At 40.9% G+C, this 26,634-nt stretch overlaps 1 protein-coding gene across 1 annotated transcript in view; it reads right to left on the bottom strand.

The window, feature by feature from the left end:
• Positions 1–727: 727 nt before the first annotated feature.
• Positions 728–26,634, bottom strand: part of PDE6D (phosphodiesterase 6D) — a 41,300-nt gene continuing 15,393 nt past the window's right edge. Inside the window, exons 2-5 of the mRNA XM_075099078.1 lie at positions 9,590–9,678; positions 4,699–4,824; positions 3,752–3,857; positions 728–1,354 (exon numbers count right to left, since the gene is read on the bottom strand). Of these exons, the coding sequence (XP_074955179.1) occupies positions 1,273–1,354; positions 3,752–3,857; positions 4,699–4,824; positions 9,590–9,678 (403 nt within the window). The 3' untranslated portion in view covers positions 728–1,272. The remainder of the gene's footprint in view (positions 1,355–3,751; positions 3,858–4,698; positions 4,825–9,589; positions 9,679–26,634) is intronic.

Here is a 26,634-nt window from a genome sequence, read left to right on the forward strand (position 1 = left end):
CCAACTTCAATTCACCTAAAAAGAATTACTCTGTATCCCTCCCACGTACACCCAGTGGCTGAACTCAGGGTCTGGAATGATGCGTTTCATTTCCCTGTGACTCTCCCGAGACTCTCAAGCCCAGCCATGGCACAGGCTGGCTGAGGTGTCGAGCGATCATAAACCTGCCTGTGATGTTTAAAGCAGAAGCTGGAGATGTCCCTTCCCAAGATTTACACCTGCTACAGCTAATCATAAACAACGAGGGGAAAGGGTAGTAATAGGGCTCAGGTAGCCTGTCATAGCAAAATTGCTGCCATGTGTCAGTAAAGCCATGCAGTTGTGGGGATTGTTGGTATCGGATTCAGGGCGCCCAGCCCGGCACAGGGCTGCCACTGGCAGGCTTAGGGGAGCGCAGGGTTTCCAGAGGGGTTTGAGTCTCCCCAGGAACTTGGAAAAGCCAAATGGCGTGCGGTGCTGCTCAAGTAACCTGGTGCCTGGGCAAACAGGACAAACTGCCCTGCGGGATTAACGGACAGAAACGAGGCCAAGGAGAAACCTTGGTCAGAGCAGGCAGGAAACCTTTCCTACGTGGCCAGCTGGAGGAAGAGACATTTAACCAGGATATGGGCGCTGTGGGAGAAGCTGGGCTGTGGGAAGCCCTGCTCTGCCATGGGCTTGAGTGACAGGGGTCTGTGCCTGCTGCAAGGCATTCTTATTACAGAAAGGAAAATGCACAGAACTAACATTTCTTCCCTTCTTTGGACAGTAGGAATGTTTTAATTGAGAAATTTGTTTTAATTACATTAGGTGATAGCACAGTCTATTTTACAAGTTCAGGGTAAGGGGATGTGTGGACCAGTTACACAGAAATCCAGCGAAAGGATAAAAACCTACCACATGAGAAAAATGAAAAGGTTAACTTAATCCCCCCAAAATTAAACATGTTGAGAGTTTGGTGAGCGCAAATGGGAGATTATACCAGGATCCAGAGAATTACAAAGGATGACACTAACATAATTTACAGTATTGGTCTGCAGGACCATCGTTTGCCTGTGTTCAGAGACAGCCTCTATTCCCCAGTGCACCGCTGAGCAGATGGTCCTGTCTCTGAGGGTTCGGTCTGGTCTTGTCAGAGGAGAAAGCAAAATAACTGATGGGCAAAGGTCACAACCCATGCTGAGCTGGTCCCCAGGGTCACCGCCTATAGGACTGTCTTCCACTGGATAGTTGGGGGGTTCTGCACCAAGAACTGTATGGAGGAAAACTAAAACAGCTCCAAAAAGCCCCATCTCAAACATAGAAAAGTCTCACTCTGGAAGTGCTTACGAGAAGGTCGTCGTCATAGAATTTGGTTTCTATAATAACGTTACCACTGTGGAAGGAAAAGAGGAGAAAGACAAGGTATTAGAAGGGTGCCTTAACAGTAGAACACAAATGCTCCTCTCAATGCTCTCACAAGCTTGGGCTGACCTCTTACCCCCCACCGCAGGAGCTCTGGTTCGGAGCTGCATGCAGTGAGCACGGTGTCCTGATCTGGGGGCCATCAGGGCTGAAGACTCTCTCCACTGCATTCCTCCATGGAGCAGTTCCCTCCATCCCTCCCTTGTGGCCCCCTTTCTGGGCACAGCACCCTGCAGGCTGTAAAGAGTGCTCACAAACAGCAAACGGCTGCCCACTTCTATTGCTAAAAATAAACTAGCAGTCCCAGCACCTTCAGGCCCCTCTTTCCTGCAGTGAATTGTGAAAACCGATGGGAATTCTTTTTTTATTCCCCATCTCTGTCCTCTAGCGCTGAGCAAGCTACTTCAACCAACTTAACATGTCCTTTCCCTCAAGTGCTTAAATTCAAACACACAAGCATATTTTATACCAACTGCAATGGAAATGTAGATTTGGGTGCGACAAAAGCTCTGATGATTTAAGTTGCTGACTTCGAAATTTCGGTAGACAAATGTAAGAACTTCAGGGTCACCACAACACCTGGACACCTGGGCAGTGTGATCTGACCACGTCTAAATAACCTGGCTCTTGAAAACTCAAAGCAGCAGCTCCATCACCGCTGTGGCTCTTTGTACCTGTAACCCTGGCAAAGCTAAATCTGGCAAGACCATAAGGTTTTTGCTGTGGCATGGACAGTGTTTGAACTCAAAAGTCGAGGAATGGTCTCAGTCTGATATTCGGTCATCCTGGGAATCCTTTGCACAGGGTCCCTTGGTTAGCACCAAATACCACATGTCCATTCTCTCCTGCTATGGAAACAGTGAGGCAAACATGATGTCTTCAGGAATACCGGAAAGCAAGGGGCTCTCCAGGTCTTGGCAGCTGAAAAAGGCTGATTTCTTTGGGCCACAAAAATCTTCTGGATTTCTTTGGGCTGGTGATTCTACTGAAAAGCCTCAGGAATGACTTTAGGACACCTCCATGAATAGGAGAGAGATCTGGGCTACGCACTGCAAGCGGACAGGCTCCAGGGAAAGAATGGGACACTGGAAAATCCTCATGGCCAGTTGAGAACTGGACTCTCACGACTCCCTGTCCTGAAGATGCCTTGATTTCCTGAGGTGGTCAAAACCACCTGTCAGATGTTTTTGGTTTTTTGGCTCCTTCTGTGCTGACTGAAAGCCACCAACTTTTGAGGACATGTGTAGCACCTATGAGGTTCTGAGCAGGTTGTGCCAGGGAGCACTACTGGAACACTGATGCTCCCTTCTGAGTCCGCTCTCTCTTTGAAACGTGCTGCGAATAGAAATCAGTGATGGTAGTCTGCACCCTGGTGCCTTCTCTATGCGACTGGCTTTCCTCCAGACAGGGAACGAGAGGGAAAATACTAGAGAGGAAGGTCTTCCAGAGGACACAGTGACCTTGTGGTGAGACTGGCTGCTCCTTGTCTGCCTCTTGTTGGCAGGAGGATTCCCATACCCTTCTGTCTCTGCTGGCAACACACTCCCCATGTGCTTGCCAGCACCCATCTAGCACTGCAGGGCGGGTGGCTTTTTGTCAGCGATTGCAGCTTCCCAGGGGCCTCCCTCAAGGAGCCTTTTCCACCATCCCACGAAAGCTTGTGCCTTGCTGTCCACACTCAGAGCAACGCCCAGCATGCTTTATTCCGACACAAGTCCTAGGGATCGCTGACCTACTCAGAAGTCAATGTGCAAACAGTGGCCAGGACTAGATGTTTCTAAGGAAGGAGTGTGAATCCCATGACAGATGACTGTAAAATGACTGTTTCCTACCTGTTAAGGGTATTTTATCTCCAGATACAACTCCATATGACTAAATGCATAGTTTATAATCCAATGTAAAAGACAAAGTTTGGCAAAACAGTACAGTGATGAAACAAATGCTAGAGCAGCTCCTACGGTTGATACATTGCATGAAAAACAACCACCTTGGAAAAGAGTCAGCGATCAATAGCTGGATTTGAAAATGGCCCAAACATATATCTTCTTTTTTTCCCCTGGATGTAAGGGGTACTAGAGCTGCAAAGCATTTTAAAATCCTTTCACGGTTCACCTTTCAAAAAAATTAAGCAACTCTAATAAAGGATCAGTTCCACATTCTCCAAACTTTTATTGCTATATTAATGCAAATTGGGCCTATGGGAAAGAAGGTAATGAGGTTGGCTTAGCCCCTTTTATCTCTCAACAGCTAACAGTAGAGAGGGTTGGTAGCAGCTCCCTCTCTTCATTCCCACTGTGGCCCCCAAGGAAATGCCACACGCTGCTTTTTCTTTGCCTGCTCTCAGATTCTGTAAGCCCAAGGCACTCACGTTAAAACGTTAGCTGGCATCATCTGTGATTCAGGTGCTGCCTCTATCAAGGACTGCCAAGTGTTTGTGGAGTTAGGAATCACAAAACCGAATTCAAAGAACCATTCTGCAAAGTAAAAAGAAGATCCAGAGGCATTTGAACGAAGATAAAATCCACAAATGGTCCTTTTGCTTTTCACCTGACAGGCTGGGGAACTCCCTAAACTGTCCTGCTGTGCTGCCAACATTTTACATTTAAATTACTTTGTGCAGCTTAAACTGCACTGAACCCTGCCCTCCTCTTAAAGCAGATCCTCCCTTTCTAAAACAGCTGATAGTAGTGATAAAGTCACGCCACTTCCTTAGCATTCAGTGGAAATTTCATCACACCTAATGGCGACCAGGGAAACCACACTCCCCCTCTTGCAGACATCCCCTGGATCCAGTTGAGACTAAGTGTACAGCTGGTTGCCCAAAAGACAAGGAGCTCAATGTTTTATCTCCCCCTCCTCCACCCCAGATTAAGAGTAACATTGCAGTGAGAGAGATCGGATATGCAGCTATGGAGTCACATGGACAATACTCGGTGGCAGTGCTGTAACCAAAGTAAACCAGAGGCTCCTTTAGCCTGGCCTCTGGTCTGGCAGTGGCCAGCACTAGGTGCTTCTGAGGAAGATGCGTGAATCCCCATAATGGGTGACTCTAAAATAACCTCAGGCAGCCTGTGGTGGATTTATGCCCTGAAGCATGATTACCCAGATTTTTTGCTTACATAACGAAGTGTTAATACACTTATGAAATGCTCTCCCTAATACTGTGGCCCATTAGTCCTGACAAGATGAGTGCTTCAGTGCTACTCTGAAAACATAAAATCACCACATTCAACCCATTTCAGTTTCTCTAATCCCCACTGCACCAGAGGTCACTCCCTGCACTGCAGCAGGACTGCACACAGAGCAGATGCGTACCTTCTAGACACTGCCCTTTGAAATAAACTTTCTGTTCCAGTCGGAATTTTTCCATTTGTTCTGCTGAGGAAAAGTTTAACTCCCGAGACACTGCTTTGCATTTCAGGATTTTTTTAGGAACTCGAGCTGTGAAACAGATTAAAAAAAGCATTATTTGGACACAATAAACCAAACCCAGCTGCTACAGGTGCTTTTATAATATACTTTGAAATAACGGTTAGTGCTAGTACAAGATCATAGTAGCAGGAGAAATGCAAACACAAAGGACTTAGTTTTTAAATTTGCAGGAGTGAAATCCAAGATGCAAATAGGCTAAGTACCTTGCCCAGAGCCAGCATGGAAACTTGTGGAAGAACCAGGGATACTGATCTCTACAACTCCTGGTTCTTAGCTGTTTATTAGTACAAAACATAATTCTTCAAGTCAAAATGTGAGATGCAACTTAAATTTTCACTTTAGTGAAGATCACAAGCAGCTGAAGGCCTGCTTAGTACACCAAGCATGTTAGCTCTTCTTGCTTCTCCTTCCCTTTCAGACTCTGCATCCCCAGCAAACCACAAATAGCTATTTCTCAGCCCAGCACCACTGCTTCAGCCATCTCGCATAGCTCTGGGAAGTCGTCCTGTAAAAGTGTGCAAAATGTCCATTCCGCAAACATTGAAATCCACACAGGCAGTAGAGAGAGAGTAATTTGGCAATCTAGAGTATCCGGGCTGCTGCAATGCAATGGGTGAGACACCAACAGCAAGTGGCAAACTGTACCTGGTAGATATTTGATAAAGATTTTTTTTAGAGGTGGAGAAGTAAGAGAAGGGACAGTTTGGGAACACTGATCAATATGCTGAAAGACCCTAATCAGGAGAATACGGGACGGGGGAGCAGTCACTGTACTAAAAATCTCCCACGCCTGTCAAACTTCAGTGGTGTGATTGCACATAATCCTTCCTGCATATTAGAAAATGCTTCATGTGAATTTATTAGAAATAAAGAGGGGACAGAGTACATCTGGCATGTGCTTTATGAGCCAAACTGTTCCTAAATGGAAAACGTATCAAAACATCCATGAGCAGACAGCAGGCTGTTGTTCAATAAAAGCAAGAGTCCACCAAACGTCAGGCAAATCCATCTAATGTAGAACAGTTTAATGGAGTAGGACCTTGATATGAAACCAACATAGAGAGCTGGAGGGTTAGGGAATGTAAGCTACCATCATATCCCATGGAGAAGGACACAGCCAATGGTTTGCTTAAAAAAAAAAAAAAAGTAAAAAAGAAACTTAAAAGTGTAAGGGAAGAGTGTTAAATGTAAAATATCTCTAATTATTTTTAGTCTTTTTTTTTCAGCATAGAAGTCTGCATGGCACCATCCTTTACTGCCCTCACAAGTACAGACTACAACCTGTTGTGAATAAACATCCCTTTGCAGTTAAGTATAAAATGACTTCTGCAATTTAGTAATTATATTTCTTTCATCCCCAAGACAGACTGCTGAGAATGTTTGCTTTAATATTGTAAAACCACAAAATAAAAGGATACTTTTAATAAAAGTAGGACTGTGTAGCCTTTAAACCCCTGATCTAAGAGATTTTAATTGCTATGTATACCATCAAGCAGAGAATTTTAATTGAAATTATTTATTTTAAGCTCATTTTGCTTTTATACCTTTTTTTCCCATTAAAAAAACAGAAGAGAAATAAGTTTGATTCTCATCAGTTAGGACCATTTTAAAACATGCTGAAATGCAGGCAAGCATAGACTTTATCCTAAATGTAGTACTGCTTTTTGTTAACCAGTTGATATGCTATACCTGCACATGTATTGAAGCACTTACATACCTAACATACATTTAGTCAGATACTTAATTCTGATTAGATTAGAAAGTGATGAATGACACATTTCTTATTTACTAAGCAAGTCATTTTGGGTCCAAATGTGTTTAGACACTGAAAATCAATTAAAATACCTGTATCATTATGTTTTCATATAGTTTAATAAAGCTATCTTAAATATTTAGGATGTGTAAGAAAGGAAGCTATCTTAGCCAAACTTTTTTAATATTTCAAATTACATCTTTTCTTAGATAATGAAAAGATTATTTGTATTTCCTGAATAAAAGCTGGCTGTGGTGACTGGGTACAGCAGCAGGGATTCTACAAATGCTAGACCTCAGCAGCTTACTCCAAGATTTGCTTGTATATTAGAAGAAACCAAACTTTATGGATTTGCGCCTCCCAGACTGCCTCCCGGTTTTGAATGCCCTGTCACTGAATTGAGCTGACTGGGTACATAGAAAAGCCTCTGCTGTCAAAAGCTGGTTTAGATGGTTAACGTCAGTTTCAGGTGCTCAGGCAGTGATTTTCACTACTTTCAGCAGTTTAATGTTAAGACTTCAGCAGCAGTCCAATACCACATTAATATTTTTATTATTTAATCTAAGTGGTAACAGTAGTTTAGGTAGTAATACAATATCAAGATTTGAAATTTAAGAGTGCATTTTTTAAAGAAACCTGTACTTAAATCAAATAAAAGTCCTGTTTAAAAAAGCAAATAGAAGTCCTGTTTAAAGGAAGTATATTTTATTCTCTCTGCTATATATTTGATTCTTTCTCTGCTATTTCTAGACTGAGATTTGCCCTGAATGGCCACAGAACACACACACACAAGTACTCTAGAATGACTTGGAGATGCACATGGCCTGCATTTCAAAACAATTATTCTGGCTGTTTGCCCTCACTGCTTCTATTGGAGGACTGTACCAGAACCACATTTCCCCACACCTTCTTTTAATTCATAGTCAGATTATCCCCCTTTGTTGGACACCTCTTCCCTTTCTTAGCCTATTTACTGAGAATAATCTACCCATCTCAGCCTTCTTTTCTTGCTAAGCCATCCAAGAATGGTTTTTTTCCTCTCTTCTCCTAAGGAAGACCATCCTCCCATCCGTAATCTTTTCAGTGGCTTCTCCTAATAGCTCTTCTCTGCACCTGCTCTAGTTCACAGTCACCTGTCTTCTAGATGGATGACTGAACTGCACGCCAGATAAGGTCTTAACAATTACTTGTACAATGGGCATTAATCTCATGCCAGAATATGCTTTAATTAATTCCCCAAGCTCCTCTGATGGAGGTGAGGGTTTCTGTTTTATATGTGAGGAAAATGTGAGCACACAGTGAGGTGATACAATTTGCCAAAGTGAGAAATATGGCAGGAGGGAAATGGGGCCACACAACAAACCCTCACAAAACACAGCTCCAGCTGTCCTCTCTGCCCCAAAGCACACCTTTCTGTAGTTTGCATTGAAGCAAGGCTGTGCAACAGTCTGTTGAGACAAAGTGAAGAGGATTCAAAGACTAGCGATGCATCCAAGGAGAAGCTTTTGCAGCACAAAAACTGGGAAGGTTTGGAATACTTTTGGCTGATTTTCTTCTGCTTTCTAAAGCCTTATTCCTCATTTCTTCTAGGACTCCTGTTAGCTGCTGTTGGCATGCCAAATGTTACAGTTATATCAAGAAGGCAAAGCATTGCTAACCCGCAATTTAAGAAATTTAGTATCGAACTGATGAATTACCGCACTTCTTTTGAAAGTTGTATTTCAGTTGCTTTCCTACAGGTGTACTTGAAAGTGTTGGAATGCTTTTCCTTAATGTAGGTATCTTGTATGGTAAACATGAGTTTGTTAAGGCCTATCGGCAGAACTCTCTACTGTTACCACTGGTATGGGAATGAGAGTAGAGGTTAGCAAGGCTGAAGCTTGGAAAATGCTCTTAATGATTACTGAGCCACAGCTTTGCATTCCTCCAGCTTTGACCTGCAACCTCTGTTCCTGGCATCGGGCTGCTCTCAAGCTGAGACAACCAACTACTGGTCCTAATAATGAACGCTTGTCATAAAGCAGATGAATGTCGACTGGGGACCAAATGAGGAGAAGGCAACTCGCTTCTCTTGCACCTTAATCTGGCTTTGAAACCAGGTATATCGCTGGAAGACTACTGGACTAACTGTTTTGCCACAGATCTTTGATACGCTCTCTGAGCAGAGAAGGATCTTTATATGCTGGTTGCCTCCTTCGGACACAACAGATTTTCCAGTTTATGGCAGAGGTAAGTCCTAGTAGTGCCAGGCAGAACTCAGCCATTCATGTTTAACCAAAAATACATCAATGTCACCAGCATAATGAAATGATCAGGTTCACTCCACTTACTGGAGATCAGCTATGATACTCACATAATAGAAAAGCCTTCAAAACTAATTCAGTGAGGTCAAGCTCTTCACAGAGCCAAAGCAATGCTCTTGGCAAGGGATGTTACCTGTCACAGTGCTTTGTCACAAATGGGGAAGAGTAAGGGACAGTGAAGTCCTCTGCTACTTAGCGAGGACAGAAGTGGAAGGGCAACAGGCCTTTCTAGCAATGGTAGAGGGACAGAAGAGCAGAGCAAATGTACCACGTATGTCATAGTAAAGCAGAGGTCAACTTTAGTGCAGAATATTAGGACAGTTGTGGCCAGGCAAGGGAGTAACTGTGGATACTTCTTCACCACTGGTTCTCCATCTCACCTCTACCTTGACTAAACCCTGTTGTTATACTGAGAAAAGTCAATGTATTTTTAGACTTTTCATTTTGGAACCAACACTCAACCTATCAAAGGTTGGCCATTGATTCCTTACCCAGCTGCACTCCCTGCTTAGCATTGCTTAACTTGTCCCCTTTGCCAGCCACTGATTCACTCTCGCCCTTCTCCCTGTGCCCCCAGATTATTGCAGTGGAAGCCTCTGAAGGTGTGAAGTCACATCCAGGACATCTGTTCTTCAAAGCAGGGGTACGCTCGCAGCTTTGGTGACCCAGACATACAGCACCACCCAGCCCCAAAACGCACAGTAAGGCCACACAGTACCTTCATGCTCCACTCCAGGTACAGACAGATCTTCTGTTCCTTGCCAGAGGATTTTTCCTGTTTCTGCATCCCGAAGGTTCATCCAATTTCTGATTGGGAAGCAATTAAGGAAAACAAGCTATCTACATCCCTAAATGCTGTGCCTACTATTCTTTCCTAAGCCCTGAAACAGACTACTCCAGTTGAGTTTCAATCATGTTTTCTGATTCTCAGGAGGCCAAGGAAAAGAGATCTTTTTTCCCAGAAAATAAATGAACAAACCTACCCTTGACCAGACTGAATGCAACAAAAGTTGCATAGTCAGATTTAGTTTTTACTTTAGACTGAAGCTTGTTAACCTCATAATTTTCCATTGTTTCTAAAGGATAAAGGCAATGTCACTGAGCTGTGGAGAATCAAGAACAATTCTAACAATAACAGAAAATTCTACACAAACAATTGCTGTTCTCCACCATTTGAAAAATGCTAGAAAAAGAAGTGCTTCCTATATAACATTAGAAAAACACCTGATCAAGCTTGTTTTCCTAGTTTACAAAATATTAATATCAAGGGTTGTTCTATTGCTGTTGACCTGGTAACTGCCACTCACGGGAATTCTTCAGCTGCTGAGCACTAAGCAAAGAGAGAAAGATCCTCTCTTTTCACTCTCAGCCGGCGAGGCTATCCGAGCTTTCAAAAAGCCAAGATCAGTGAATTAGTCATTGAAGTTATATAGGCAAGCATGAAATACCTTTTCAAAGGCACGACTAATAATGATCTTAAGCACACCTTTGAAAAATCTCTCCTGTAACGTAACTCAGACATCGACGCATCAGGACAAGGAGCCTGCACACCTGCCCGATGCCATTTTGAAGTGGGATATAGCTGTCAGTCAGCCCGAGGCCCCGTAGCAGCCTCCTGCTCCACAGCTCACTGGAGAGGCTCTGATGACTCACCAGCACCGATGTAAGCAGCCTAGAGAGAGCAGGATCTGTGAGATAAGGCCGCGCAAACCAACACCTTTCCAGGTGTTTCCTTTTGCTGGTTTATGGCAGTGCACTCTTCGTACTCAGTACCTCCTAATCAAGATACTGGAAACTATCTGGGAAAAGGGGAGAGACCAACTGCTCAGGGAACTGACTGGAGAGGTAGAGTAACATAAGAGGGACAATATGGACCTTGCCGTAGGTATAAATAGGAGCTGTCAGAGTTTTGCATATTGAACTCATCCTTTAACATACACAGTTTCCAGGCAGACTCACACAAATTCGTCACATTGATCACATTTTCCAAGAGCTCCAGGGAAGAAACAGATGCTTTAGCAAATTTTGCATTACAGGGCAACATTTGTTTTAAAATTACGTATGTGGAGGAGGGAAGGGAAGATGGCTGCTTCAGTGCAGATGTGAGGAGCCTTTCCCTTCCTGAAGGCTGGCCAGACTTTCCATGTCCCACTGAAAGGGCAAGCAGGGAGAAGAAAGGTGGGAATGCATGCACAGGGTCCATTTACACAGACACGGCCTTACAGCTTCCAAAACATAGCAACAGCTTGGAGCACAGGAAGAGGGAGCCTAGGGCAGCCTGCTCATGTTCTTCTAGACTTGTTCTATAACACATAATATTTACCACTTGTTCTGGGATTAAGGCAGGAGGGAAAGGGGGAAAAGACAGAAAGCATCATCCCCGGAGGGCCCCATATGCCACCTCCATATCCTAGCAGAAAGCTGGAAAGTAGAGATCTCTCCCCAGCTACCAAACCAAGGAAGACGGGGGCTGAGCCAGGCAAGTCAGAGAGAGAAAATGAGTAGCAGCATGGCAAGAAGAACCTGCAGCAAGGCGGGGCACTTCATGTGGTGCTGGCTGGAAAACTCAAAGTCCCCAGCCAACGCAACCCGCAGGATGGAACCGCCCCAACCCTAATTTAAAATGTCCAAAAAAAATCCACCATTTTTAGATACATCTTCCCACAGACAAGTATACAAACTAGCCGGGGTGAAGCTATTTGCATAGAAAGTAGTGTGCGATTTATCAAATGCTGTGTACGATGGAAAAATAACAAATGAGACAATCTGAGCATCTCACTGACAAATTAATTTATCTTCACAACACCTTGCAATGCAAACACTCTTGACTATTAGCAGTACAGTAACTCAGTAAATTGGGCACTAAATTATCAAAAACCTGTATTAACTTTACAAAATTACCCCTCTCAGAAGTATTTACTTGCTATTTGTTCACTATCAGTATGAGTTCGAATCACGAGCTCACAGGTCTGGCCACAGTCTGTGTAGTGCCAAACTGAGCAGTAGACAAGGACTTCCGAACTGGAGATGAAACACTAATCAGAACTACAAACCCAGCATTGCACAGGAACTGATCCAGCCTCCCAAGTGTCATACCAGTACTCTTAAATAATAACCCACCTTCCTTTTTCCTGGCCATGCCTTGCCTTGCCTTGCCTTACATTCCTGTCCCTCTTCCCTTATCAATTTTTGGAGTACTCTGAAATCACGCTTGCCATTTTCAAAAGTATTACATTAGAAGTGCCCTTCAAAGAGTATACACAGCCTCACAGCTTAATTATTATCCTTGCTTGAAATATAGAGTTATAGACTGATAGTGACCTACTATTTCTGGTGAGAGAAAACACTACTGTAGACTACTGACCTCTGCCACTTCTCCCTATACAGATTTATCTCTCAGTCCAGTCCAAGAGAGATGATACAAATTACATTGCCGTGCTGAACAATCCTAGATATGTTAACATTTGGGGCATTAGACTTCTATAAAGTGCTATCAGACTTTATTCTGTATTGATGTTCCACTGGAAGAGTAAACCCATGCAGGACAGCCTGTCCCATGCTTTGTATTCTGATGGTCAAATTAAAGATGAAGAATAAATAAAAAGCTCAAGACTATATCTCTGCTGATAAGAGCATGCAGGTCAGCAATGCACGCCACAGTTGCTAGAAAATATCTTCTATTTAAACAATCTGGACATTGCTAACCCATGTTGATTCCATATCAAATGAATAATGGGTTTAGTGTCAGTGTGGCCAAACGCTTTCTGGCCTAGACAGATCCATGTGCAGGTTCAGGGCATGCTTTTCAACCTTCTGCAAATAAAAAAATGAAATCACCCTGCTATTCAGAGCATATACACAGAGTTAAAATATGTGGATCCAGACATATTTTAAAGGATCAGAGTACTCTAGCCAGTTCACAAGTTTTTTCCCAGTAACTAAGCATTATTAAAAAGGAAGAACAAATCAAATCTTAAAAGTGCATACACACAATCCTCTTCTGTTGGAAAAAACACGTTCAACAGATCCATTCTTTTTAAAAAATAAATGTTTAAAAAGAAACAGGCATCTGAAAAAAATTTCCTAAGTCAAAATCTAGATCCTTTATAAAACTTAACTGTAATGGAATTTAAAAAAAAAGCAAGGCAAAACCAATCACAAGTGATTTTTTGGCAAGGGAATACCTGACAAAGCAGCTGTACTGCTTACCTAGTTAGAAGCTCACCACACTATTTCTGTCATCTTGGATAGAAAAGCTGGTATTAGGACATACCCCAGAGTGAAGAAAATTGAGATCTTGAACCAAACCCACACACCCTGTTATCTTCTAATGTGTTTAATTGGTTTAACGGTCTTCCATCCTAGCATGAGAGATACTGTTACTAAAAATAAAATGTGCTCCATCTTCCAAGCAACAGTGGAGACCTGCAAGCAGGATGAAGAGGACATTTTAAGTATTATTGAAAAGGAGAAAGTAAATTAATATAGGTTTAACACAATTACTCTCTTTGAAGAGGGTCATGTCAAGCCACCTGGCAGGGGTAGTTAAGGAGAGCAAGTAGAGAGCCAGGCAGTTACAGCTTTGGGAAGTAAGGAAGAACAATAGTATGTTCCTAATTCAGCTTCATTCTAAAATCACAAGAGCACCATTAAATTTTCATTTTCTTGGATTTTTTTTTTATTTTTTTTTTTTTTAGGAAACAATGTCTCATCTAAGACTCATTAGATCAAATACTCTTCAACCCCGAAGGCAAGAAAGGATTAGGTAGAACAGCAGAAGGAAGGGTGTACTGTTGATCTATTTATATTCCACCACTTATTGGGTCAGGAAAGCCTTACATAAAAGCTTTGTAGTAGCTGGAATTTGACTTGCTTTATATACATGACATGAATTAGCTTCCTCACAGACCGACTTTGCTTAGCCTGATCAAAGCAAATGGTTTGTGCATTTATAAATCCAGGTTTTGTTGTCCTGAATACCTCTGATCGCAGAACAGAAATTCTTTCCTTTTTTATCTGTCACAGACATCACTTCTTTCAAACAAATCAAAATATACATACTTATCTTTAAGTGCTTTAGCACTGCAAAAGATTCCCATGTATTACCATACTGGTAATTAAGAAAAACCTTTAAGGAAGAGAATGAGTACAAACAAAATTAATCATTAAAGTAGTATGGAGTTAAAGAAGTTCTGCCCCAATCTCCCCGACTATTATTTGTATGCTGTAATGTTTAGCACTTTTTGAATATCTCAAAGGCAGCAGCAAACAGTAGGTGTCATTTCTTCCATTAAAATGGTCCATTTTTCATTTTATTCCTTGTTGTCTACACTGTTCTAAAACCGTAGGAACTTCTGCACTCTTAACTTTCAGAATAAAAGCAAGCCTAATGTTCATAACCACTCCTGGAAGGGAAGGTCTTTCATCATCTGTGCCAGCTTTTTTTTTTATTTTTTTTTTGTACATGAAATGCAACATTAAGAACAGTTCACTACATGCCAGGTGCAAACAGGATCTCAACAATTACTCATTAATAAGAATCTTCCTATGGGATAAATGACAGAGAGAAGGTGGAGAAGGTGGAGCTGAAGGCCCTGAGCAATTTGGACTTACATCTCTGTTGCAGATCCAGAAAAGCTTCTGATCAGAACTTTCACTCCTGATTTTACATTGTCTGTCATGGAAAGCAGACACAACCAGGCACTAATGACATGGGTGAGTGTGTTACTTTAAAGAATGTTACGGGTAATTAAAGATCAACCTTTAGGGATTATGTTTTCATCAGACATATTTTCCCAGAAGAATATGGGCATCTCAGTTGTTTCAATCCAGCCTGAGGAGTAAGGACCAAAATAAAGTTACACAAAATAACTACCAAACTACAGGATTACCAAGTAAACCACCCAAACAGCCTCATGCTTTCACTCCACTCATGCCATTCGTTCTTTAATCTTTCCAATCTCTAATCTCACTTTTGATTACAACTCCCAAATCCCTCTTCCACAGAACTTTTAACTGTGTGCTTAAATTTAAGCATCTGCACAGACATTCTGCTGAATCAGGTCCTTGAGTTCACTCTGTTCACACCCAAGAGAAATGCTGCTGTCCTTGGTGTTTAATAAACCACAAGTAAACATGTTGGCAGTGTGTTAAGAGGAAAGTAGTATTTCCTCCTGCCCTAAGGCCGAAATTCAGTGCAAAATCATATCTGAAGGAACTGAATGAGTGACCATCCATTCTGTCTAGTAACAGAAGTACCAAAACAAACACACAAAATGGAAGTTATTCTTCAAACATTACTGGAGCCCTTGGGTACAGCACTGTCAACTTCTGCTTTCAGACAGCAGCACACTCTCTTGGGTTCCAGATTAGTCAGAAAGCACACTATGACAGCTCTCAGAGGAACAGGCATTTTTTAAAACTCTGCTATTATAAACTAACTTTCCTGGAGTGACGCACAAGATATGGGTTACTGTGCTTCTCCAAATGACGGGAGGTGCTGGATACTGGAAAGGTGCTCTATTAAATCCTCAAATGGAAAGAAGCCAATTATCCCTTCAAAGCACTCCTGACACTCCTGTGCTCACTGTAAAAGAGCCTGCTTTTAAAGTCTCCTACACAGAACAAATTGCTGTGCAACAGAAGCCAGGGAGGGCCACAGATTGATGTGAACCACATGACAAAATGCAGCAAAAGTCCTCAGCCACCAACAAAGTAATTTCACAGCAAGTTATGTAAACAGAGGGATATATTTAACAGCTATATCATCATAGCAAAAAACCCAACACAATATCATATACTCATATACTTTGTAATTCCTTTTTTACTTTCCCCCTTACATCTTTGCTTGCAGATGCGGTCTATACAGATCTTATGTCACCACATATTTTCATCTAACACCAGACAGTCCTGGATTAAGCTGTTCTTGGCCTGTACTCGGAACGACAGTCACACATATTACTGAATACCATGTCAACCTTACCTTGACTGTAATAGAAAATTATGCTAATAGGGCAGAAGTTAATATTGCTACATTATATTACATTAAGTAGACCTCAGACCACTTCTTCTATGCAGCAAGGTTGGTCCTGTTGTTAAACTACAGTATTCATTGCTACACGGCACATTCTCCCTGTAAGAACGTAACAAAGACACTCTCTGCACCTTGTGTAACTGTTTTGAAGATGAGCTATGTTCCCACCATGGAAGCGTTTCCTGCTTGAACCTCTTAATATATATTATCTTAGCAGGGCTCACATTGAGGCACACTGCAAAAGTCTACACCAAAAATACAGCATAGGTCAATTCGTAGTTGGATCAGCTGCAAAGAGATGCTAATCAAACTAGACAAATACGGAAGCTGTTTAACTTGGCATACGTTGGAAATGCAGTAAAACCACGGCCAACATTTGCTAATAAAAATTTTATGCAGACTAGCCAGTTTAACATCTGTGCCTTTCAAACAGTTTAGGTTTTTATTATTATTCACTATTATTATTCACTATTTTCATCAAAATGGAGAATTAACATACGTCTTTATAGCATCCTAGTGAAGTCATGTAGATTGACATGGCACAGAGTTTGCTTTCAGTTAGTTTACACTTAATTTTCACTCTTGTCAATTTACAGTCTGAAAATATTCAGGGTGAAATCTTTCAAAATCTTCAATATTTAAATCAGAATTGGTGACACATGTAGTAGGCTTAACAAAAGCAGGTATTTGTACAAAACCAACAAAGACGGAGAGCCCCTAGACTCTGGAAAGAGAAGTGTCCAGCATGGGCAGGCAAGGTGTTTTGTTTCCTCAGTAATACACAGCAATATTGCAAACTAAGTCAGGCTTCCATTTCTCTTCCTCAAACCAAACAAGCAAGAAACAAATGGATGTACAATTTGAAGGAAAGAGTTACAGACCTACTGAGATAGAGCTAGGAGTCATCAGGATGGAGAAAGGTAAAAAAGAATAAGTTACAGTGGTTTGCAAACAGCTGAACAAGGGACAGATGTAGACACTATTGTTTCAAGATTTACTTCTCTGTCCAGATGAGTCTAATCTTGTAGAAGCTTAACTCTCTTACAAATTCCAGCAATTTTTGTCACTGCTGAGCAAGAGGAACCAATTTAGGCATTTGCAAGCAACCTTTGATTTCTTCAGACAAAAGTAACAATATCTGACATTCCCCAGCAGCTCCTGCCTGCAGCAGACGAGAAGTCTGCCTTGTTACCCCGACGTAGCAGCAAAGGCCATGGACAAAACACTTCTGGAGCACGTGCTAGGCACTCCTCTAGGAACTAAGCTCAACCTAAAAAGACTAACCACTTCTAAGTTCCAAAAGAAAATTTGAGATTTGAAAATTTGAAAATTCCAAAGTATCTGAGACCCCTAACAACAAAAGTTAAAGCAAAAAACAAAATGCACTTGAGGTACATAGAATACAATGTTGTTTAAAGTGGGAGTAAGCTCCAAATCAAATCAACACACACAAATCACCAGCTTATGGGGCAGGTTCTCCCATCAGAGGGAGCAAGCTGCTTTCTGTACCAGATCTGTGGAAGTGCTTTGTCTGCCACTATTAGAAATGTGTTTTGTTTCCTCTAGAAACAGATGTTAAAATGGTTCCTAGAACCAGATAACAGTGCCAAAACAAAAGCAAGCTGAAGCAATGTAGTGGTTTTATGCCGCTTTCTGCTGCCTATGTTTTTTAGGCTTTCCTTTGGCTTCTCTGAATAGGCTTGACAGAATTCCTTTATACCAATGCCTCAGCAGGAAAAACAACATGCGGTCACATCTGGAGATTGCTTTACACCCTAGGTAGTAAAACAATCAATAACTTAGAAGAAAAACTCATCATTGCTTGCAGGACCATCTTAGAAGCATGAATTGCACAAAGAGAATAATTTTCTTTTTTCCAGCACAATAATGTTCAACTCCTCCCCACCTTCCCTGCATTTTAAATGGATCTAAAAAATTAGCATGTTAGAAAAGCTTGAGCTCATGCTAAGAACCCTTTGAATATTAACATAATTAATGTCATCAGTAATACTGAGTTTGCAGAAACAGCAGGTGAATCAATGGGAATGATGTATTCATCTGAGAAACGAATGTGACCTTTAAAATCCATAGGGCTTTATCAGAATGCAGTTTTAAAGTGGGTTGCTTGTAGCTCAGTGGAAAGAACAAAACTGAATGTAACTATGTAGAAAGCTAATAGAGACAGCACATACACAAGGGAAACTAAAAATACAATTGAAACATAAAACACTGGGACCTCCTTACAGAAAGCGCCCCACCTACATCAGAAGGTGAGGCAGCTTGCAGGACAGCTTGAGAAGCCACTCCAAGGAACATTACAATGAGGGAGAGGCAATTAAAAGAACAATATTCCTGCAATTTAAATCTCACTGGATAGAGATTTTTAAAATCCAGAATGGTTAAAATTAAGTGAAATGCTTTAAACCCCAAAACAATTTGGAATAAAAAAGTGTGAGATTCAGTTTGCCCAATTCTTAATTTTAGCACATCAAACAATTTTCCTTTCTGCAAGTGAATGCTTAAAGCGATTCAGCAATTGAAACAACTTCATTTCATCTTAACTACTTCAGAACATTCAATCATTTCAACACCGCTGAACTATTATGATAATATTTCAAGGTTCTCAGCAATAAGTGAACTAGAGGGAGTTTCATGGAAAGAATCTATCAAGGGGTTTTGGCGAATAACCTCATTTTCATAGATGAGGTTGTAACCAGAAGCCCTCAGAGGAATTTACCTCCCTTCAAATTCTTACGGCCTATTGTTCTTTACAGAATTGAAATGCAGGATGTCATGAGAGTCATGCAACAAAATTAGCTTTAATGGAATTAGGCATTTTAAACCTTGATATGCCTATTTATTTTATACCATTATTCAATTGTTTTAAAATATGCATTATATTGGCTTGCTTATAAAGGAAAGCTTGGCTTGATTTCATGTCATTTTTGCAACACTGTAGGAGTGGATTTTTTTTCACATGTCTAAAAGGATCCTCACACCTCCCCATACTGCCAGGGCACAGACCCGAGCAGACAAACAAAGACGACTTTTACCAAATTTTTAAATGGGATAACCATGGCTGCTTAGCTGGCATTTTCATATAGTTTCACTTGAATGACCTGTAGCCTTGTGTGAAGTGTGGAAAAAAAACCCTAAAAGGCTTTTAAAAGGCAGTTTTTTATAGCACTGTTTGCGGCCAGTCGATGCTTTTGTTCCTTGAAGGCCTCCGCAATAATTTCTCTTTTGAGCGAAGTGATGTTTATTGAAAATGGCATAGCTGAGCATCAGCAGGTTCCCCTGCTGCTCAGTTTATCTATCCTCTATACTCCAAGCAACATCTCAGTCTGAAAGTGTCCCCCTGGTAAAATAAGCAACTGGAAACACAAAAAGCCTAGATGACTTCCAACTGCCAGTGCTTGTGTTGTGACTACGTGCTTTTTCGCCCATTAATATTTCTTTTTTCCCTCCTTCACCTCATGTCTTTTCCCACAGAGCTCTCTAGCATACCAGCCTACTGAGCTCCAAAGACTACTTCTGATAATCCATAGATTTATCAGATTCATGTATTTTAGAAGAATATGTAATTTATTGGAGGTATTAATCACAGAATCATAGAATAGTTAAGGTTGGAAAAGACCCTTAAGATCATCGAGTCCAACCACTAACCTAGCACTGCCAAAAATATTCAATTCAATAATATATCATGATATATTCAATATCATGATATATTCAATAATATATCATGTACTTCTAAAAACAGATCTGGAGATTGGAAATTGATGGGAGGTGGGGCTTTGGCACAAACTCATTCACTGCACTACCAGTTTGCACAGCTTCATACTGCCACTATCATCTGCCTTGGGCTACCCCAGAGAGGAAGCAACCTTATAATTTAACTAGAAAGATAGGATGTCCCATGGAATAGGCAATACAGTACAGCTCAGTGACTAATAACTTAATTCCTAGTACCATGCTGTGCTTCAGAACTTCAAATAATGTTCTCAAAGTAGCTCTTTAATAACTGCATATTGTAGAGACTGGAAGTAAGTGTAAAGACTTGCTCACAGCCACATAATGAATCAGTAAGAGAAGAGGAAAGAGATCTCAGGAGGTGTTTGGCTTCAAATCTCATGCTTCAATAGACGATACTGCCTCTCTTTACGCAACCAGGAACCGTGCTCTCTAGCTAACGGAAACTCTTACTCTAACTTGGAGTGACTTTGCAGTAGCACAGATTGCTGCAATCATGCTACGGAGCTGGTGCCAGTGGTTCCCTTCACTCTGTGCTTTTCTTGCTTTTGGTGGTTTCCCACTCACCCTAACTAGAAAGCAAGGTGGTACTGAATCACTGCCAAGCATTACTAATGGAAGTGGGGGGCAGGAAGGAAATAAAGATGACTGGTTGCAGAATTTTAAGTACTTTTTAGTGTCTAAAATTGCATACTAAAGCAGGACAAAAAATAGATGTATTAGCTCTGAAAATAGAAGCAAAATGCTTCTAGCTAGAAAAATTAGTAAACCTCTGAAACTTATCAATACTACTCTTGTTCATTAAGACAACTGGAAAACATCAGAAATACAAAACAGGAGTGTCATGGAGAAAAGTACTGCATTTGTTTCTTTTGTAGTTCATTTTAATTGAAACAGAGTTCCTGTTAAAATGCTTAATTTCCTTTTCATTTTCCTTTTTAGCTCTGGACACTCAAGCATATTTTGAGCTCAAAGTTCTTCAGTGAAGTCCATATATGGGTCATGCTTAATATCACAGGTTGTTTCTTTGCTCACTTAAGACAAGCAGTCAGCTAAGTCAAAAAACCTCTCCCACTCTAAAAATGAGAAATGCCCCTGATATGTGGTTTCTAACATGCCTTTATATACAAGGCTTCCTTCCACAAAATTTCATTAGGTGTAAAATGGAGCCCAATGAATTAGTGGAAACACAGCACTTTTTCATGTATTCAAATTGTCCTCAAAATTGCCAGCTCTGGGAACTGTAGCAATAATTTTGCAAAATGTAGTTAGCACTTAATCTGAAAGGACAAAATCTTAGGACAAATGCTATGGCTGTTCATTGCTGGCAGGGGTAGGTGGGCACCATTTGGTACAAAGTGACCATCCATTTTGTACGGAACGACATTCAGAGATTACTAACTAAAGGACTCTTAAGAGCTGAACCAATATAATCATATTTTGTTTAAATCCAAACAGCCTGATACCACCTTCACTACCTCAGCACTTGAACACGGGCAGCCAGCGGTCAAGCCATTAGTCTAAATTTCAGAGAAAATACCAAATCTTGAAGCTGTTCAGTTTAAATACTAAAAATAAACTCTCTGTGTTAGGCAGAGTTCAGCTTCCAAAATGAATGCCACCCAACCAGCCCTATTGCAAGGATCCACCCTTAACACTGAGATATTCCCTTACACTGTCTTGTAATGGAACTGTATTTTGGGACTAGCTGTTTCCATATTCAGTGAAGCTTCCCAGAGTTGGACTGCAAGCAGGCAGCCACTATGGGGAAGTGCCCACCCCGTTGCATCTTGCCTTGTTTCCTTTTTCATTACATTCTTTCAGAATCTGTTGGGATCAGAGCAGAACAAGGTCTGAGCAGTCCTGGAATAAAAAAGTTTCTGGAAAAAAAAGCAGTAAGTTCCAGCAGCAAGCTTTCCTAACTTAACTTTGCTTGAAAAAAGTTTCCAGTAGTTCCAGCCTCATCAGATCCAGCTGGGAATGGGCAAGGACTCATTTTTTCCACTCATACTTGTATTGTTTTTATGCAATCTATTAGCACATACAGTTTAACATTTTAGTGCGAAATCTTTCAAATTGTAGATATCTACCTGTAGTTGAACTCCCAAACATCAGGCTACCATTTTTCCTTTCACAAAATCCCATGCATCAAGACAAATACGTTTCTGCATCTCCTCTGTTTGTGAAAGATGTCTGAACCTACCCTGCTCCACATAGGCCAATTATAAGGAGAAACAGCAGACCTGTTAGCAGAGACACACACTGTGACTATACTGCTGGCACCCAGATGGAGATAATCAGCCTGGATGGGTCTGACAGCCCCCACCCAGAACAACTCCAGTGTTTTAGCACTGCATACCTCAGCACCATAGGCCAGGAATACAGGCTAATGATAATGAGACAGGTCTGCACCCAGCCAGCCCACACCTAGCAGACCTTCAAGTGTTCAAGCTCTCTACCGAGCCTCACCTGTGAAATTTTTAGCTTCTTTGCACTTTGGGAGTCACTGCCCTGTCTGCTCTCTCTACCACAGGAATAACTTCTTGTAAAAAATGTTGGCTACTCAGCTGCATAAGTAGGTAAAATAACATTTCAGAAAAGGAGGCAGATGTACTTAGAAAAGCCTCAAATGAGCTAGTTAGATACCCTGCAAAATGGTAACTGAATTGTACTTAAAGTTAGAAGAAACAAACCTGTGGGGAAGCCAGTTTTTGTGGAGTGCATTTTAGTTCAACCAAGATGAGCTGCTTGGCTTCCTAACACTTGTTCTATTTATTCCTCTACTACAATCTTCTCAGTGTGACGTCTTTAACGAGGAGACCACAACATCCTCTACACTGGCCAAGGAGATTAAGCAACACCCACACGGGAAAGCAAGAGTCTTTAACTCAAAATCTATGCTGCTTTGCCATAAAGATTTGACATTTAAATGACTGAATAATGTCAATCTTCCACTAATATGACACTGTTGTTATGAGTAGGTATTACAGGATAAAACCAAATAATTTCCTTTTGAAAATGCATTTCTTTATCACTATATAAAAGATGTCTGCTGATTTTCCCTAGGGCATCTTATATTGCTGGGAGATTTGAATTTAATGGTGGATTTGCCCATGCCTAGCTGACACTTCGACCACAAGCTATGGAACAAGGAGTTTGTTTTTCACTTTCATAAGCTCAATAAACACACTATTCCTGACTAGAATGTCAACTGATATACAATCAGAGCAAAGTCCATCTATTTTTGAACTGACCAGTAACAGATTTTGTAGTATTTCTTTACAAGATTCATTGGTATAACAAGGATCCCAAGAACATAATGGAAGTAATTAACCTCTTGTTTCTATTTCCACATTCATAAGAGACTGCTTTAGGGTGAGAAGCAGGAGGAGAGAAAAGATCACTGTTGAAAAAAAAAAAGAAATAATTTATCTCATCAGTAGCCTGGCCATACTACAAAGCAAGTACACAAAGCAGCAATAAATTATGGGGTTTTTTATAGAATCACTAACCAACAATCTTAGCATTTGCTCAGATGTGTGGCATCTGAACAGCCTTTGATTTAAATAAGTTTGCTTTATTTGCTTATTTTCTATCTTTTTCCATTGTGAGACAAAGATGCCATTGAGGATGCACCTACACTGACAAGACAATCAGGACATGAGCCTGCAATTACAGTAATATTTTGCATAAAGCCTTCCCTTATATTTATTAATAAAAAAGAGCCCTCATTTCAAAACCCACTATTTTACTATGCTGCCATCCTCAACAGTGCAAAAGTTCTTCTGGATTCTTTGTGCCTGTACTCCAATCCGCTCAACTGGGCTTCCTCACTGTAGAGCACCTTTATTTATTTCATTTCCAAGGGTAAAAAAGGCATGGTATGGTAGCATCATTGAATGTCGAGCAGTTCAACATCTCGTTCTTCACACTACCATTCCAATGGACTGCTGCCCACATCAAAGATCAGCACCACTTAGTTAACACATACAGGATGCACGTACTACCTAGACATTGATGTTTGTACAGCCTCCTATTAATCATTCCTGTACTGCCATAAATTAACATTAAGTAGGTAATGAGAGCATTCACAAAGGAAACAGTCCTGGTAGCTTGGTTACCTCTCTCAGATGGATACTGTTTACTCAAGAATTCTACTGTAATCCCTGTTGGCAAAAAATATTCTACACAGAACAAATATATATTCCATCTTTTAGTGGAATCGTTTTTCTCAGTCTTCATTAAAAAAACAAACACCAAAGCCAAACCCTTGTAGCAGCTGCAGATCCACAAATTCTGCAAAATAAGGGGGAGATACATATGAGTCCTCCTAGACTGAACTCTATATCCTTAAACATGTCCCTTGGAGAAACATTGTTCTGTGGAGAACTGCAGGTAAAAGAAGTGAGGTGCCTTCTGTAAAAATGTTCTTACACACATACACGTACTAAGAGAAGAGAGAAGAAACAGGTTATTTACCACAGAAGCAGCTGTCTCCCTCCTCTCTACCAAAGTTCCCCTATTGATATAGAGCAGAGAATGGAGGAACACATTAACGTGTCAGATAGTGGAAATCTGGATAGGAAAATCAGCAGTTGTCTGCAGCATTCTTTCCAGTTGAACTAAACAACTTGGCCATTCAAACTCTAAATCATTAAAAAGAGCTCATTTCAAGACCAAATCTCTGTACAATCCTACTTTAGTTCAATGATGAAAAAGGCGCAGCAAGTATATCTAGTCACAGACTCACATAATTGGTCGACATACCTTCACATTGAACAGGTTCTAAAGGAGACAGGTCTTGAAAACAGAACGTAGTTTTTTTGATCCTAGCTGAGTTAGCTACACTTTAAGTTTGAAAACCTCTTAGCTTCCAGGATAATTTTTACCTAGCGTTACCTACACATTTCAGATTAAATTTTATACTTAATCTTTATTCAAGGTATCAGTGGGAACATTGTTTCCCGTTAAATTTTGGTATACTACAGTACATTAGTTCACCGCATTAAAACGATAAGAAAAGGATTCTTCTTGTTGGAGCTATAACTAAAACAATAAAGCCTTAACAAGAAGCAACGCTTCCACCTATGAAGAAAAACAACAGATCTTGAAAGCAATCTCAGAAGTCTCTTGCAGAGCTCCTGAGATTACAGAATTCCTTAAATGTAATCACAGCTTCAATAGTAAGATTATTCTATGTCACCTCTTATAAGCAAAGCTTTCTTCAGTCATCCTCTCTGGACTAAAATTAAAGCACTTCTTCAGATGTACAAGAAAAACTAGATCCCATTTGCTCATCTACAAAGACTATTGGGATACTGCTGGAGTTCAGCACTATGTCCACAAACAATTGTACAGCTGATGAAAACTACTATACACAAAATAAATAATAACAACTTATTGGCAAAGCATTCTTAATAGGTGTTGCTGAACATTAATTTCTTCTCTCAGTAGCAAGCAGCATGAAGTAATCTGAACCCAGGGCAGTGAAAACACAGGTTCAGAGATCAACTGTATGGAATCAGGTCTGTTAAGGCCTCCCTGGGAATTATAAGAACATTTACTCTGCTGGGTCAATCCTCCTTGATTCAAACACTGATTAGATTGCAATGGCAAGAGATGAGAAAGTGATATCCACCTGCTTCTGCACAGTAATTCACTCCAAACCTGCAATTTTGTTTGAACACAACAAGGTCTGTTAACTTGATGGCTTATCTGTAAAAGACGGCACTAATGATGTTCGTTTGAAGAACTGCTTCTGTATATCCTAAGACCTCTGATAAGCAGGTTTGCCTTCACCTTCTCTTTAAAAGGGTACTAGATGGATCTGTTAATGACTGTGGCATATACGGTTTTGTGTCTTGAAACGCAGTCCTCTCTTCTGTAGAGAAGTGTCCAGTGTAGAGAAGGTCCAGTCTGTGGGTACTTCCCACATAGAACAAAAGGTCCACAACTTTGTTCTGACTTCCAAAAGACTCAGACTCCCTGGACTTGGACTTCTAGATATTCCAAAATACTCACTTTGGCAAGGAGAACCCCACACCAAAATGGTGTATCGGTGGACAATAAAATGCTAGGAGAAAAAAGGAGCAAACTAGAATTTGTATATATGACATGACAAGTCAACATCTGGAGTCGTATTAGCAAGGACTATGACACAGGTCCATGAACATAAAATCTAGCAACTGGGAGGGACTGTCATTTTTAAAACTCTTCTGCAGCAGAAACACTGGCCAGGGCAGAGCCTAGGAGGACAGATTTTGTACATTTGAAAGATTTCTTACTTCTGGTTAAACCACCCAAAGACTGGAAGAGGCTACAAGCATGCTGCATTATTAGTGGGGAAATACCCTGTTCCAAGCTGGCCCTTAAAACTCCCCTCCACGAACAGAAGGGCAGATACTCTTAGCTCTGGACAACCAAACAACAGCAGCTACCACAGAAGTCTTCAAGAGCCGTAAGTTTAAAGAACTCTCAAGTGTTAAGTTTGTTGTTCTCCAGCAATCTTATAGATTTGGTGAATATTTGGTATATGAAAGTAGGCGTCTTTCATATCAAGAGCTGTTTACCCACCTCTTTCACATGAGGGACAGACAGTTGTCCCTAGAGAGAAAGTCCTGCCCTTGACTTTTGTATTTCCAATAAAGTTGATGTTCCTTAGCCTCTTGCTCTTCCATGGAATCAGGAAAGAGCAGAAATAAAAACCTGTCTTCAAAAGCATACTTCAACTTGTCCAGCTGAGACAGAAAGTAGGCCAGGGGAGATTTCAGAGTCACTGTCAAGTGAGGTATCCACCTATACAGAACAAAGCAAAAAATCACCATTGAAAAAGACTGTTTGTAAAAACTCCTTTTAGGGAAAATCTGTAGCTCAGTCTTTACAGAGACATGTCTTGATTTCAGAGAGGTCTGTAAAAGAGGAAGAATTCATTTGAGCAAAGGACTTCAGGGACCCAGGGATTTTTATTTGGCTATGGAACC

Source organism: Phalacrocorax aristotelis, chromosome 7 (genome assembly GCF_949628215.1).
Source record: "Phalacrocorax aristotelis chromosome 7, bGulAri2.1, whole genome shotgun sequence".
In the NCBI taxonomy this organism is placed as follows: domain Eukaryota; kingdom Metazoa; phylum Chordata; class Aves; order Suliformes; family Phalacrocoracidae; genus Phalacrocorax; species Phalacrocorax aristotelis.